Raw genomic sequence first — 16,948 nt, forward strand, 5'->3', positions numbered from 1 at the left:
ACGTGCCAGACTGAACATTCACTACAAATTAGGTAATTAGAATAGCCAAAGGTAACACTGGCCAATTCGTTTTGTCTGCTTTTTAATGCCTTGGTTCCGCTAATGTAATAATTTTCTTTCATTAAAGTTTAACCAACTGGTGTCTGGAAAGCAGAAACTCAGACAGAGAACATGTTTGTTGTCGTATCAGGCTGTGTTTCTGGATTGATGCAGATTCATTGTTTTCGCTGGCGTTTATTCTTGTACAAACTCTTAGAAATAAAAGCAGAGTGCTGTCTTTAGACCCCGATACATTTCTGGTGCCAGCTGTTATCTTTGATGTCTGCCTTATGAAGAAAAGCTGTAGAGATGCAGGTTTTTGTGGCGACTTTCTCACACTAACATTCTTAATAGAGGAAGTAACAAAGAAAATATCTCTACAAATCTCTAATCTGTGTTTTTCCACACAAGCAAAAGAACAGTATGTCTGAAGTTACATTTCTTGTCATTGATAAGGTTGGGTTTAAGGTGATGGAAAATAGAGCTTTGAAGAGACTGCATGTTCTAACCCCATGGCTGCAAAGTATACACCTAACTACGGCTTCATGCTCAGGGCTTTTGTACAAATATGACCATTAATGTAAAAAAATAAGGGGTTGAGATCTCTGTCTTTCCTGGAGTGCTGACTCCCTCGCTCAGCACCACCAGCCGTTATCTCCAGCCACCCCAGGAAAGAGCCTGGGGTGTGGAGTACGGACTGGGCCCGTACCGCTGCACCTGTCAGCACTCCACAGGGGGGCTGGTTTGCTACCAAACCTCAGGAGTAAATCTTTGGAAATGGAGGGCGTGCTGTGTTTCTGCCTGAACCCCACGCACGTGCTCAGACCTCCAGCCCCTTTAGGAGGGGTGGAATTAGACTCCTGGCATGCCAAGTCTCTCCCTTTCTCTGATCAAAGATGTGTTGCTTATGCCTGGCAGTGCAAGCACAATTCATCCTGTTCCTTCCCCGGCAGCTCTTCTCAGGCAGTCTGGCACCTCCTGTCACGTAGCCTGCACGATGTCTTGGCGGCAGGCATGACGAACCTGGCCACAGCTACTCTGGAGTAATCCCTGGCTCCCTCACTGCTGGCAGAGCCCTGTGCCGGTCCTGGCTGATGGCTGTGCCAGTGTTCATGCCCGGCCCCTTCTGGCTTCCAGTCTCCAGCGTTCTCAGTACGGCAGGTTGCTGCTTATCTCCTCTTACATCCAGATTGGCTTATGCCCAGAAAAGGAAGAAGAAAATGGCACATTTAAAAACCGAGATGTATATTCTGTCACTTGGAGCCGATTGAAGGCGTTTTTCATCTTCTGAAATATTTTCATCTTATTTGAATATTCTTGCTGAAAAACAGGTCTTTGGATACAAATGTGCAGCAAGCAGGAAGCTTGGAGTGTATTGGGACTGATGTCTCCTGTGTAGAGATTGAGCTGCTTTCAACTGGCATCGCTAACCAAGCAGGAGGTTTGCGGACGATAGAGGAGCTCAGGCGCCAGGGTCAGGTCCAGCATGCAGTGAGGGGTCTCCTGGCTGCTGCTGTGTATGCATCCATGCTAATAGAAAAATTTGCCTTTTTTTTCTTTTCAACACATTCTTGGCTGCATAAACTAAGTATTTGCTAATTGGTAGCACAGGGTGAAATGCAACCTACAGCAGCTTTTGTGGCTAATGTCTATTAGAGATAAATGAATTAATATTAATGTGCCCCAAATACCAAAGCTGTTTGCTGACTTCACTGGGCCAGAGTTTCACGCCTTCCACAAAGGACTGAATAGTCTTCCCAGCTACTCATGGAGAACATAATACATCTCTTTTTTTTAAATAGCTGTAGAAGCAGGCAGGCACACGCTCACACTTGCACACGTACAGCACAATAACAGTTTCAAACCATCAGTCTTATTTTTACATGCAGCGTGCAAGTAGGTGTGGGTGTGTGTTAACGTATTTTGGCAGGAGGAGAAATGTTTCTCCAGAGGCCGGGAATATATGGTGAAGAAAAAAGAATATTAATTTGTCTGGGTAAAAGAAGAAGCATCTTTGAGGATGTACTAAAGAGCCTCTTGTTCTTTGTGGTTTACTAAGTCCATCCTGTGGAGCTTGCAGCTAGCTCCCTGTGCATGAGGCTGAGGAAAGCAGCCTGAAAGACAGTTATTATTATTTTTTATATCAATGATAACAGGGACAGAAAAAAAACAATGGGCAAGTGCCAGCAGGGCTGCTCCTTTTTTCCCCCTCCTTACCTCAGTGGGTTCTCGAGTGCTTTGCTGCTGTCAGATCAAAGAGTGGCTGTACTTCAGTCAGCATTACAGCACTTAGATCTCACCTGCCTCGTGCTGGAATTTCGGTTTTCGGCGACGTGGGACGCTGTGTCAAACAAGCACCGCAAATACGAGGGGGAGTGTTCATGCGGGGGATGGGGACAGGTGCATTCGTGAAAGCTGTTTGGCGAGATTTGCGTATTTTTGCTGTCATTTATGTATTTAAAATAGGAAATAAGTTTCTTGGGTTGTTGACGTGCATTCCCTCAATGCTTCCTTGGCTCCAGCCGTCAGTTCCTGCAATGTTAACAAGGGGGGCTGCGAGCAGAAGTGTGTTCAGCTCAGTGAGGACCACTACAAGTGCCAGTGCCAGCCGGGCTACCAGCTGAAGAGAGATGCCAAATCCTGTGAAGGTAAGTCCTGCGCTACCCACCTGGAGACACACATTAAAGGCAATTTGAAAGACCCCAGGAGAGCGCTTCAGGTCGCTGTGGTCGTTCATATTTCACCCTGCTTGCCGAAAACAGCTTTAGGAATCACTTATTAGCAGGGTTAAAATGATACGTCTATGAGGGGTGAAGCTCACTTTGGTTCACAACTTCAAACGAGCTTTTGGCCTCATAGACCTCTGGCTGTTTCTCACTGATGATGATGATAGATGAGGAACTCAATCGTGGTTTAATTCTAACATTTTATTACTCATCAAGTTGTATTTAGACTTGGCCTGTGTGCCACGTTTTATTCAACATAAAGCTCTTTCCTTATCTGCTTTTGGCTTATGTTGTTCCCAGTTGCAGTTGGATTCATTCATCTGCCCCTTCAGGCTTTGAAGCACTCTCACAAGCTGAACAGAAATGCTACCTTTGGGTTTGATTGCTGGTTTTCTTTCTCGTATATCTTAACATAGTCATCAGTTTTTAAAGCAAGCCCCCCCTTTCCCAACACAAGCGCACACATGGTACCCTTGAATGTGCCAGAGACAGATAGGGCCAAATTTATGAATTTATTGCGCTAGAATTCCTGTCACAAAACCATTTCCATATGGCTCCTCTTCTGCTCGAAGATTTTATATGCTGTGTATAAAGTGTAAGTAAATCCTGCTGTTCAGCTTGCTTCCAACTCATGCTGTGCACAATGAGGACTTGGCCATCGGTTTTGGCCTCCCCGAGTCCTGCTTTCCACAGAGACTAAGCACACTGCGCTTCGGCGAGCATCTGCAGCCAGCTTGCCTCTCCTCCATCTCTCACGGGGTGGCCAGGTTTTGTCACTGAGATTGTCAGAAAGAGTTGGAAAAGGAGACGGGACATCAGAGATCTTCTGCCTAGCCTGTTTCCAAACCTCTCGTGGCTCCTCCGCTGCCTCTGGCACTCAAGATGTCCTTGGCCAAGTCAGCTGGGAGTGCAGACCCCTACGTACAACTTCATGGTGGGTTTTATGGTGGTGCGGTGGGACAGAGGTTGGATCAGCAGGGTCTGAGTGAGGTGATACCTGGTCGGGTAGGAGTCATCCTTTGGGCAGTCATGGAGCAGTTCAAACCACCATGTGCCACTTCGTGCTCTTCTCAGCCACCAGTGACTGGCTCAGCTCGGCAGCAAAACAAGCTGTCTCGGTCCCCTAATTGGAGAGGTTTTGCCACTGCACAGGGAGCTGTGGCCATTCACTCCCTCACATCGTGGAACTCGCGAGGGTCAGCCACTGAAGGCAGCAGTTTGTCGCCAGTCAGTAATTACTGAACAGTAGAGAAGGGGCAAGGTCAGCTGTGTCTGCTGGTGAGACCTTATCTGGAGTTTGCATGTATGTCTGGTTACCTGGTTTTGGGGTGGTGTCAATCAAAACATAATAGTGCAACCCCCCCATAAGGACAGCTGTGGTCAGAGGAAGCAGAATCTGTCTCACAGGGGGAGTTCAAGCTGGCAGAATGAAGACTGACTAAGATGCTTTTCTCCCATAAATATTGTAGCAAATAAACACCTGGGAGAAAAAAAATGCTAGTTTAGCTGATGGACGAGACTTTTACAGGAACAAACAGGTGTAAAGTGGCTGTGAATACATTTGAGTTGGCAATTATAGATGTTTTAAGTAGAAAAGGTGGGAGAAGGTGAGCCTGACTATTTTTGCTTTCCATCCAGAAAAGACGGCTGCTGTCGTGCTAGTCTGGATGGAGAAACTACAGCATCATGAGGGCATTTACTACAGCAGGCATAGCTTGCTGCAGGTGTGGAGTCATCCTCACTGCACCCCGTAGCCTTGATGAAAAGCTGTACAGAAACACCCAAGTCTGGCCTGGTGGTGCAGCCTCTAGCGTGGAGAGAAACTGATGGGATGGAGTGGTGTGGCATCAGGTGAAGTGCTGAGATACACATCTTCCCCCACAGAGCAGCTATGGATGTGGTCAGCAGTGGCTGTGATACTTGTACAAGAGGATGGACTATACAGGACATGCGCTAGAGTGAGTTCTCCATTGGGTTATCCAGGGGTGGCAAGAACAAATAGCTTTCTCAAGCTACTTTGAGTTTCCCATCTATAAGTCAGTGCTATTTCCACCCCTAACCTTCCCTGCTGAGAATAGAAATTTACTCTTTACCATTTTATATTTTTCCCAGTGTAGAGTCACGATTGTTGTGAGCAAGAAAATTAACTTGATAAGACCCAATTCTCTTTCTTCTGGTGTTCTAGAGGTCATGGCAGGTAGGACCTGTTCGTTACAGCCTTGCAGTGAAGGTCTGGAAGGTCCAAGGACATGCAGCGCCCATACTCGCCCTTCATTGCTGCCGTCCCGGATCAATGCATCTCTGTGGCTTTTTCAGATGAGGTTCCTAGATGTCCTGGGACATCTCTGAATGAAATGGCTCCAGTAAATTTTTTTCCATAGCATTTAACAGCTTGGAATAGAGCTTCGCAGGATGGAGTCTGTTATCTACTAATATTAAGTCAAACAATTAGAGCCTAATGTGTAGGAAAAAGGATACTAATGGGTTATTTTTAGCTTTTCCTGAAACCTGCCTATAGCAGGAAGGAACAGGTATGTCGGTGGAAAACAAGTCAATCACTGGTTGCCTTCTGTCCTGAAGACTGTTCCTTTACAAACTTTCATCTTGTCTAAGGAATTCTAAGGCTGCTCCCTTTATTCAAATTACTATGTTTTACTAACATCTGCCCTATAATTTGTTGTTTTCTTGTTGTCATGTCACAGAGTATTACAAGTTTTACTCTATGCTGTAATCATTCTCAAATTAAAGCTTTGTATGCTCTGAAAACCTGTATAATATGCGGGTTTAACAGATGCTGTTTGATAGTGATTTCATTTAATTTAACCAAATAGAAAAAGAATCAGCAAATAACTCAGTATTTCATATCAGCAAGGAACAAGTTCTTGCTTGGAGCTAAATCCTTTGTAGACCGCAAACTGTCAAACTGCAGAACCAAGTTGTCAGCCTTGAAACTGTCATGTGGGATGAAGTGCCACTGCCCCTTGGAAACCTATTTGCAACCTATTGTGCTGAAAGCCCAATGGAAAATTTCAGTTCCACATCCCTAACAGTGATCTTTTTTATTTTTTATAATACTGTCAAGCTTCCAGTCTGCAGACTTGAGTGGTTACATTCTTGAGATGGCAGGAGATGAAATGGGGCAATTTGAAGGTGTTCTGGGGCAACAGAGTGACCAAACAGTGGCACAAAATGCCACTGGCTATGTGGAAAATTAAAAATTGGAGAAATTAAACACCCTACCCTGTATTTAAAGGTACCTCTATAAAACAGAGATCTTTCTCTCCTATTCCCTTCTCCTGCATGGCTCTATAGGTGTATGTGGTTAGCTAGTGGAGAAACAAAGCAGCAAGGTCTAGAGGAAAACACCTTCCACCCTTCCCCAGGGTTATTCAAACCACTGGTAGGGCTGTGGAATTGGTGTTGACTTTCTTCCTGGCACCCTGGTAGAAGCTGGCTTGTACAGAGCTTGAGATGGCCAGTGAAGAGATGTCAGGCTGGAGGTGAGTGAGGAATACTTGCCAAATGTCTCAAATCAGACAACAATTAGTAAAACGCTAAAACTGAATCAGAGCTTGAACTGTAAGGAAGTGGGATTAACTTTTGATAAGTTTTATTTGAAACTAATCAGAACTCTAGAGGACACATTCTCCAAGGTGTTCTCCAAATTTACCTGCGTCATGTTATTCACCAATGTGTTAGTGTAACTAGTGCTCCTCAACCTTGTGCAGAATATCAGATTTTGGTATGAAAACTCTGGCTCTCAATCCAACACAGACCTGTCCAAACAGTCTCGGTAGGTCTATTTTGGTGTGGGCAAAGTCTTTATTTGGGCAAATACATCAGTCTGCTTCCAGCAGGTACATGCTCCAGACAACCCATGAAACAATGACACCTTTGAGGTGGGGACTTCTGTAGGCACTTCATAAATGCAGTTGTGAGTACTTGCCTCTTAAAGCGGCTTATCCTTGAGATAGCATGTCATTTTTCAAAGAAAGAATTGTGATGTGCAATGTGAATAGCATATGTTTGTAGGCTGGAGGAAGTTTTGGGGGGGCTCTTCAGCATTTATTTCCTCTAGCGACTTTTAAATACACGTTATTCTGTGGTGAACTCCACCATTTATGTGTTTATGGGTTGACACACGTTGGAGTGCTAATTGCTATTGTTCACAGCACCTCTTGAAATCTGCTCAGTTAAGGCAAAATAAGGCTAAAATGTACTTCTCTTGTCCTACTTCCAAGGTGTAATACAAGCCTGTTTCCTGCTGTTTAAAGCGTTGTTGCTGCTCAATGAAGAATTTTCTCCAGCCACAGAGAAAATAGCGTATAGAAAAACAATGGCTTTACTACACACCAAATTCTGTCAAATTTTTTTTCCCAGTCTAATCTCTTTCAGCTACAGTAATCTTCATTGTTAGTGGTAACGATGGCAGATAAAACCGTTTTTGGACAAAAACGTGACCTGTAAGTTGCCAGTGTGCTCTAATTGGTGTCAGTGATAAACCCCTGCACAAGTGGGAACGGAGGATGCTTGCAAATCCGTCAAAACGAGAGAGGAATTGCACAATGCAAGTGTCATCCAGGGCATTATCTTTCTGCAGACAAAAAGTCCTGTTTAAGTAAGAAACTATGGACTATTTACTGGGAAGAAGGGTATGAATCAGTGCTCTGGCGTACTGAGCTTGGAATGGAAAGGAGTATGTGACACAAATACGCACTTTGAAACAGCAGTTCGCTCTGTGATGTTTGTGTCAGGCAATAGTCTTGAAGGGCCATTTTAGTAATGAAAACTACTCTGTGATCTCTTCAGTCGTGCTTTCTAGTGTTATTCTTGTAGGGTCCCTTTAAAATAATGGCCCAGATACAACTCCTGGAAAACTGGTTCAAGTAACACTCTCAACCAGGTCACTGAAAACCTATTTAGAATTCAAAGGGCTTTTTAGCTGGAGAACTGTTTCCATATTCATAGAGGAACTACTGTGAAGGAAGAAATCATGAAGTCTAAGATTTCCAAAGAGAGCAGCTTAAAAAGTTGAATTCCAAAGTCTTGTATTTAGTCTGTGATTTTCAAAAGGATATAAAGCATTTCTGACCCAAAATGTGGGGGACTCAGAGCCCCAAATACCTGCTTTTCTCTTTCAATACGATGCTTGGAACTAGGTATTTTTATCTGTTCTATGAAGTGCAAAGCACTTGTGGGCCTCATGGTGCAGGAATTTTTGCCAGCCGTGTCAGGAGCAGGGTGTATATTCAGACACTAATTTCAAACTCCTCCTTTTGAAAACTTGGCCAAAATGTTGCTCCTTTTTAAACTGTTATCTTATCTACACCCAGACTACTGGATGCTTTGCAAAACACTTAGGTCCTACCTGGAGTATTTTACTCAGTTGCCTGCAAGCCCTTCTACACGTCGCATTGCACACCTCGGTGATTCCCTTCACTTTCTGGGGTCACTCATGAGTAAGGATGAGGAAAAAGCAAAGTATTTTCAAGTCGCGTAGGCATTTCACTGAGATTAATAGATGGAAACAGCAGTGGCTTTATTACCAGGGTCAGCGCGTTACTCATTCGATCTAAGATCCATGTTGACAATTCTGTTAATTTATGTATAAACTAAAGCACTGAGTAACTTGCAGTGTTATGTATTGGAACAAATTTTCTTCCCGACCTCATGGCAACAGTCTTTTGAATCATTAAACATTGTGTCTTGCCACGGATTTACAATTATTGTTTTTTCTCCTAGAAATTATTCAATGTCTTTTGCAAAATTCAAGCTGGTGTTTGACTCTTTGCAAACTGAGCTAGAAGGAGACGGAGGATGACTATAGTATCATACTGTAGCTATTAGCTGTATTTACAACATGTGCAGGGTGGTGGCTGTGGTTCAGTTTTTCCAAGATTTTTTTTTATTATTATTTTTTCATTTTTGAAAAAGCAGAAGAGAAAAGAACATTTGCAGCATTTGCCGATGTACTCTACGTGCAAAGTGACGATTAATTACAGAAAAAGGAGAAATAACCCATTTTATTCTGAACAGCAGCTACTCACATTGCTGCTTCAGAGAAGCTGTCATTTCTCCTGAAATTTTCATGAGTCGATGTGTGGTGTTTGCACTGCCTGGGGGCCTCTCTTTGCAAGTAGGCTGATTGCATTCGTAAAGCTCTACTTGTGTTCAAGTACAAGGGGCCACGAGTACGGCAGTGGTTACAGCACATGCATAGGAGAAGAAACCTGTTAGAAGGGGCTTTGCTGTGGTAAATGGCGAGGAGCTGCACACTGGACTGTGCTCTCCTGTGTGCAAGACGCTGACCCGGGATTGTTGCCATGAATAATCTGTATTTTGAAAGCGAAATGTCAGAACAAGAGGAGCCACGAGGTCAGTTAGGGGTTTGCCACATGTGAGAGAATGCCAGCCTTTGCAAGGAGGCTGGTGTTTTCTAGAGCTGTGCTCAACAGCAGCAGTGTTTAGTGTAAGCTTTTGCTCTTTTTTTTTTCCCCCCCAGTTATTATCCCTTAAAATATTTTCATGCTTTTCCACTAAGTTTTTTAGAAAGACGGATGCCTTTGGTGACACCATTTAACTTCAAAATACAGACAAGTGAGGGTAAAGCTGAAGACCAGACTTGGCAGTGTGGAGAACAGGTTCCTCACCTACAGCTCTTCCCCTTTTTTCTATTTTTACAGACTGGGTGAAAGTCCTCTCATTAGGATGGGTCCACTGATGGACTTCTGTAGAGGAAGCTGCAGGATTCAGGGTACAACAGAGAAGATCTGTCTCCATTGTACCTGCTGAGACCCAGCCACCACTTAATACAAATTATTTGACATTCAGGAAATAATCAGATATTTCCTGAATATTTCCTCCAATAATTTCAACAGAAGGGCTGTGAGGACCTAGTGATAATTTTAGGGGACTGGGAGATAGTTCTTCAAGTGGCTTCTTTTGCCATGCTCTTGTTACAGGAATAATAAACTGCTTTGGCTGATGCTGTACATGTAATGTTTGCTATTGTAAATATTCATGGTGAGAGGCTCAAAGGCAGCAGCGTTTAGAAAAACACAGGTAATTTTGGTGAATAATGCTGTGGGTTCAGCATTCCTGGATTCATCAGGAGCTTTAATTGTACACTAATGTCAGGATGGTCTTTTCAGTGGACATCAGGAAATAGAGCTGGATGCCTGTAAAGCAGTTTCAGTTTTAGTTTAATATCCAGATGAATGTCTCTGCCTTTCTCTCTGCTTCCTAGACATTGATGAGTGCGCAGAAGGGCCAGCCAGGTGTGCTCATCGTTGTGTGAACATGCTGGGATCCTTCACCTGCGTCTGTAATCCGGGCTTCGAGCTGGGGGCTGATGGAAAGCAGTGCTACCGTAAGTGACACCTTTACAGCTCCGCTGTCTGTTTCGGGCTGTCTTATCCGCAAACTGCCATGCTTCAGTTTTAATTCAGTTGGATTAGCACTCCCAGCAAAATAAATGTATGCAAAAGCTCGAGCTTAATACTATTTTCTTCATCTTTGGCTACTGCTGGTTTTGCAGGTTGATACATTCTTAAGCCTGTGTTCACAGACCTTAATTACGACATTTCAAAGAGCAAATAGCCCTGTTCGTTTATCTTCAGAGCCTGGTGAAATCTGTTGCAGAGCGAACAAAATCTTGCTGTTCTATGAAATGTATTCCTCCCTGCCCTCCTCCTCCTGATTTTATATGCTGGATCTGTTGCAAAAGAAAACCAATGCGATGCTCTGCTCTTGTCTTTATCTGTCTAAGTCTTTCCTGAGATTATTGATGCTGTTGAGTAGATGCTTTAAAGAAAAATTTAAAAAAAAAAGGAAAAAAGCAAGGAAGGGGATGAAAAAAATAATGAATGACTAAAATTTCCCAAACTAAATCAGTCCTGAGCCCCGTTGTCTTTCCTCACATGCTTACCTCTTGCCAGCGGGTTTCTTAATCAGCTCCTTTTCTTGAGAAGGGGACTGACCCAGCACTGTTAGTTGATAGGTGATCCCTGAGCTGTCCTTGAGGGCAAATTGAGATTAATAAAGGAGGTGATGCAGAAGAGTTGGTGTTATTATGGACCTAACATAAGCTCACTGGAATGCAGACAAAAGCATGACCTGTTTTAGAAAGCGGTGGGCAGAGTTCGTTCAATCTAATAATACCGTGCAAGAACTTTCAGCAGGATTTCCGTAGGAAAATACGCTGCAAGCCAGAGAATGAGTCCTTTTTTCGAGAATGTGTGTGTAAGAAATACTTAAATGGGATGAAAATCAGTTTCAAATCATTGCCATACATTAAAAATGAAAAACGGTTTTGTGAGAGACATCCTGGAGGATTATCTCATAGGTGATGGGGAACTGTGAGTAGTGCAATGGTGGAGGAAATGCGATTAATATAGAGATTGGAAATGATCTGTTACGGGCTTAAAAAAAGTGGTTAGTCCACTTAGATTTCATTGTCATTTTCTGATAATGTTTTTTCTTGATGTTCAGCAAATCTCAGGGGATGGTGATTCTCTGTGCCTTATGTACAATATTACAGAGCAAACAATAAAAACAAAAACATTCTGCATATATTTATGATTGGGATTATCCCAGTGTTTGAGCAATTTACAATCTTTGTTTGTTCTTTCATTTCCCCAGTGGTGTGGGCCAGAGCTGTTGTTCCAGTTTTACTGGTGAAGACAAAATAAACAATGATGATAGTGTATGGAGTCAGATTCTGCATTTGATCACCGGGTTTCTTAAATCCCAGTTTAACCCACTGGACAGGAGACTAGATTTCTTCTCTCTGGTGCTAATAATTATACCATGCATGAGATGTAGCCCTCCATATATGTTCTCTGAACTTATACCACCTCCCAGCTAGACTTGCCTTTCTCATCGGCTGGTAGGTTGTTCGCTGGGGGCATAAAAAGGGATCAGAGCCACCAACACAGATGTGTCCCTGAGCTGTATCAGATCTGATGGCCACCACTCGGAGCTGGGATGTTCCTGGAAGTATGGTGGCTCCTTTAGGGGGAGTGCTTCTTAGTTCTCCTACATAGTATGGGGAAATAATTCCTCTCTAAACAGCTCTGTAACAAGACAGTTTAGCTAATTCTTCAAGGGAAGCTTTATTACTGAGCTTATAGTTTCTTTTCATCCTGAAGAAATAAGTCTGGTGAAGAACCTTGGTGGGAATGAGATGGACAGATGTTTCCTCTATGAGGGTTTCCACTGGACCTGACCAAAATGTTATGAGGACTGTCCATCGCAATGGAGAGCAGGAGAGTGAGGTGATCTGTCAGGATGAAGGGGGCTGGCAACAGCGTCATAACACCACTCTGTTGTAACTGTAGGGGGACAGTGTCTCAGCAGAGGAGCTGCCATGTGTCCCCTTGAAGGGACATCTGAGGGACAAAGCCTGCAAATGGTTTTACTTTGGCATCAGGCTCGCCGACAGGCTCTGCTATGAAAGTTTTAAGGCATTTGTGTTTGGATGTTTCAGAATCCAGCTCTCCCATTCGCATACAAAACTGAGAACTGCTTTTTGGAACGCATAAGCAGTCAGGGTTGAGATGGACCACCTGTGTTCCTCAGATGGTTCCTTTCCTCCTTTGGGACAAGGGCAGAACTCGCTGCTGCATTCAAAGCAGGCATAAATCTCAGGAAACCTGCAAACACTCCCGTAGCAGACAGCCTGCTGAAACGATAAGCTGGCTTCACGTCACCAAAGTTGAGACCGTCTGCTGTTGTGACACAAGAGATGAACACCCAGAGTTCAGTGACTCTAAAACGTGCTCTTCTCAAGTGCGTGTGGGAGCTGAGTTTCTATCTCCTACTGCAGCAGTCAGCTTATGGATGCTTTTTTACAGAAGGCTTATTCTCCTGTGCCTCTCCCCCATGCTTGCTTTTTAACATCCTTTTGATTTACTTCTCCACAAGGCATCGAAATGGAAATTGTCGATAGCTGCCAGGACAACAACGGCGGCTGCTCTCACCACTGCGAGCACACGACTGCGGGGCCGCGCTGTTCCTGTGACAATGGCTATCGCCTCGGTTTTGATGGCAAGACGTGCGCAGGTAATTCATGGAGAACGCCGCCTCTCCGCGTGAGGAGGGAGGTAGTGTGGCGGGTCTCTCTGCAAGGGCAGCCTGCAGGAGAGCTGTCACTCAAGTAAACACCTTCCCATCCCCTTCCCTTCTTCTACAAGTTCTAGTTAATACCATCCTCTGGCGCTTCCTCAGCCGCTGCTCCAGCTTGCCTCACTCTGCGTGGTTGCTGGATTATTAATTAACGAGAGGAAGGAGTTCTGCTCTCAAATGGAAGATGGCACTTTGGTGCATCACCACTCCCCCTGGCCGTATCTCATTGTGTCCAACCCAAGCACCACTTGCCTGACTTCTTTTCCTTCCCCTCCTCTGGCGGTGGCTGGAAAGAGGGGTCGGCTCTGGCTGGGAGCTGTAGCGCTGCTGTTCTGAAGTGCTTCCGTAACACAAAGCAGAGTTTGTGGGTGAAGTTGCTGTGTTTACATCAGGTTTGCTCAGTGATGAGATTGCACTTCTGGCTGTGAGGAGTCTCACTTTGGAAGTGAAAGCAATAGAGTTACATTTGTTTTTACTTCGAGAGAAGAGCTTAAAAATTCCTTCGTGTTTTAAACAATTTTACAATGTGATTTTTTTTTTTTGTTTATGGCTGCAAACTGTATCTCATTCTGGTTTAGGCTTGCTGTCACTATGCCATTAAAATTTTAAAGAATAGCCAAGAAGAGGGGGGAAAAAGATGAGAGCAGGCATCACAGAGCAGTGTAGTAAGATGTGAGGAGAGGTAGAGAGCAGGAGCTCTGGTGAATGTGAGAGGCATCACAGACAAGAACAGTCTTGCAACAAGAAAGCTAAGTGCAGGAGAGAGGAGGGAGTGGGGGAGGAGGGAAGCGCCAAGGTCTGCAAGGGTGGTTGGTGCTGGAGCTTGAAAAGCAAAGGAGAGAGAGGTCAGGGAGGCAGCCTTGGACCCAGAGCCTCGCAGGGGTGGGATGGGTTATGCAGTCTTGTGTACGGATGAGAGGAGGCAGAGCAACCTCCTGCCCACACCCCAGAACAGTGACCTGCTGATGGAGATTTCAGAGAGAAGCAGTTACTTTGGGCGCAGCAAGGGAAGTGAGAGCAGAGGGGAAGGGTTTGGCAAGGCTGGGGACATGAAAAGCTGCTCTTAACAGCAAAAACCTCCTTTGTGTTTGATGCACATTTGTACACAGACAGGAGGCTGTTGCTAGACCCCAGAGCAAGACGTCGTCAGACGTACTGCGGAGGAGCTTGGCTTGTGACATCTCTGGCAAATGCTCCAGGTTCAAATAACCTGCATTAATCATTTTCACGCTGACCTCCTCACCTCGATTGATTAATTACATTTTCTTTCTCCTCTTTCTGCTGTCGGTGTTTCCTAATAATGTTGGTATTCCTTCCAAGGTTAATTGAGACACTGACCTTTCCCATCTGCGGCTGCTTGTCTGGTAGCATTCAAAAGCATTTTGCAGACTCAGCATTGACAAGGTGGTCCTTGAATGGCCACTGACCTGCTCCGCAGGCTGCAAGGGCTGAGATCAGCCGAGAGCCTGCAGTGAAAAGATAACAGCTCATGTCTCATATCTAATCACCAGAACAGCAGAGTCGACGATACCAATTTCCAGATGGACCCAGGGCAGGATAAGGCGATGGGCAATTAGCTATCGAAAACTACAATTGCATCTGGCAGGCTGCTGATGGCCAGCAAAGGTGGTGTTGGATCAGGGTTGTTTCAGTGTTCTTTTGCACTGAATAAGGTTGAATGTAAAAAAATATCCAACTGGTTCAATGTATATTTCTGTTAATGGCTGGTATTGGTGGGCTGGTGAGACCTGGTTGTAAATCACCTCGTGGTAGCTCAGACTTGCAGAAAAGGTGCCTCTCCCTGGACATGAAGGGTATTGGGTGCTGTGGGAGAAGGTAGAAGAGAGCCCCTGGCAGGATTTGGTGTTTTGTGTGGGTGAAGGGAGAGGAGATAGAAAATGTGGAAAAGCACGCTAGCTACCAAGCAGAACATGTCCACGGGCTGACTGAGCTGCCCCTTCCTTGCAGAGCTGGACGAGTGCAAGGCTGGTGAGTCCTGCTGCTCCCAATTCTGCATCAACTATGCGGGCGGCTACGAGTGTGCGTGCAAAGCGGGGTTCCAGCTGAGCGCCGATGGCTGTGCCTGCGACGGTGAGACCTTTGGTACCGGTACCTCGGTCTAACTAAGCACAACAGCAAGAAGAAGAAATGCTGTCAAATCTCACCCCAGGGCTTTGTGGGCATTTCCCTCACAAAAAAATTGGTGACCATCTGCTAGCTTTGCCGATAAGGGTTTACGAATGTGTAATTTCCACTTTGTGGAGAGGTGGGGCTGGGGGAGACGAGCCAGCAGGGAGGAACTTTCCCTTCTCTCTCCATGGACACTCTATATTGATGTGTGTAAGGACTACTTCTACAAAAGGAGAGCCCTCAAAATAACCAAAGGATCAACCGAGCTTAACAGCTTAAAGCAGCTGCTTTCACTTGAGACAAAACCAAGTGAAATAATCTATTCCATGTTGCCCTGAAATCTCTCCAAAACCAGTGAGAAAGTAGTAAGAAAATCTTTTTTTATGTTTTCTTATGTGCAGAATAGTTTTTCAGATGCAGTGGCACAGAGTGCACTCCCCAAGCAGAGGGACTTGCACCTCATCAGCATTTATATCTCTTTTTTTCTAGATGTGGATGAATGTCGACTCGATAACAGCAACTGCGAGCATTTCTGTGTTAATTCTCTGGGGTCGTACGAATGTGCATGTAAGGAGGGTTACAGGCTTGGTGTTAACAGATGGTCCTGCATTGGTAAGTTATTTTTATATCTTGAAGGTCGTTAAATATTTCCCACTGATTTAAGATGAGAATTTGGAACTGGGGTTTTCACGGAACCTGGGATTTTGGGAGCCCAGCTTGAGCCATCTCTGAATGTGGCCAAGGTGAAGCTATGTGCAACATGTGGACCCCAAGTTCATCCTCTAGTAATGGGTTTTGCCGAAGATTAATGGGAAATGAACACTTAAATCCCCTGGACGTGTTTGAAAACCTAAACCTCGTGTTTTGGAAATAAATACTATTTTGACTGTTTTCTTGGACTATTTAATGAAGTTTAACATCCTGGGGAAAAAAGGTAGCCAGATGCTGCTTTGATGAACCAAGGCAAGTTTTCCACTGAAGTCAGTGGTGTGATTCTGGATTTCTTCCAGTGTAACCAGTGCAGAGTTTAGCCTAGCAACTTAATTTTATAACCAAGTTTAGCACCTGCTAAATCTTGGGCAGTGTTTGATATTTTAACCAACTCCAACTGATTTCCCATCATTTTAAGGGTCGAATTTAATTTTTTCTGAAAATAAATTGAGCAGCCAGCCTCACTCTATATTTGTCATCTCCAAAATGAACTAGAATAATGACCTTCATTAATTAAAAATAATGTCAAACTTCAAATGAGGAAAATTAAACTCTGTTTAATTTTTTTTTTTTGGTCTCTCCAGGACCAGAGTTTGTTTCCAGAAGAATGCAAAGGGCAAGATTTTTCTTTTTCCCCACACTTTCCTCTCTTTTGGGCAGCAGAAACTCTGTTTATAAATAAATACAGATGAGAAAATGAATCGTATGTAAAAAAAAGATGTAAACGAGGGGGAAGAGTTGTGGAGGAAGACTTGGAGCCAGGTCCTGATGGTACGTCTGTGTGTGTCAGCCCTAGGTGGGGAGGAGACGGATGCGGAGGAGGCCGTGGGGTTCGCTGGGGCTCCAGGGCTGCAGTTCAGAGGTCCCCCCCAGCTCCTTCGCTACACACTCAGTGCCCTCTATGAGGATGAAGACCCACGAGGAGAACTCACTCTGGTGCACAGGGTTGGTGAGTGAATGAGCGTCTTTTCTAGCTGTCTCAGTCAATGGGGGAGATAGTCTGGGGAAGAGGATTCGAGGCTGGAGCGGTGCTGGGCTGGCTGGGGTCAAGCCATCAGGAGGAGCAGAGGAGAGGGGAGTGTTGGTTGTGTTTTCTGTCCTCCACACCAGTAGGGAGGAGGCATTGCTATCTGTCCCATCCCCAAATGTTTGGGGAACAGGGAGGCTCCCCGGTCATGGCTGGGGGGGCGTTAATTCGGCGGGGGGGGGGGAGGGGG

At 44.8% G+C, this 16,948-nt stretch overlaps 1 protein-coding gene across 1 annotated transcript in view; it reads left to right on the forward strand.

Moving 5' to 3' along the window:
- LOC104501554 (multiple epidermal growth factor-like domains protein 6) overlaps positions 1–16,948 on the forward strand; it is a gene marked incomplete at its 3' end in the record, with an annotated part of 146,596 nt that overhangs the window by 120,497 nt on the left and 9,151 nt on the right. Inside the window, exons 7-14 of the mRNA XM_010145379.1 lie at positions 1,937–1,941; positions 2,514–2,687; positions 7,261–7,383; positions 10,012–10,134; positions 12,690–12,827; positions 14,859–14,981; positions 15,510–15,632; positions 16,528–16,680. Of these exons, the coding sequence (XP_010143681.1) occupies positions 1,937–1,941; positions 2,514–2,687; positions 7,261–7,383; positions 10,012–10,134; positions 12,690–12,827; positions 14,859–14,981; positions 15,510–15,632; positions 16,528–16,680 (962 nt within the window). The remainder of the gene's footprint in view (positions 1–1,936; positions 1,942–2,513; positions 2,688–7,260; positions 7,384–10,011; positions 10,135–12,689; positions 12,828–14,858; positions 14,982–15,509; positions 15,633–16,527; positions 16,681–16,948) is intronic.

This window comes from Buceros rhinoceros, unplaced genomic scaffold (assembly GCF_000710305.1).
Source record: "Buceros rhinoceros silvestris isolate BGI_N320 unplaced genomic scaffold, ASM71030v1 scaffold12491, whole genome shotgun sequence".
Classification (NCBI taxonomy): domain Eukaryota; kingdom Metazoa; phylum Chordata; class Aves; order Bucerotiformes; family Bucerotidae; genus Buceros; species Buceros rhinoceros.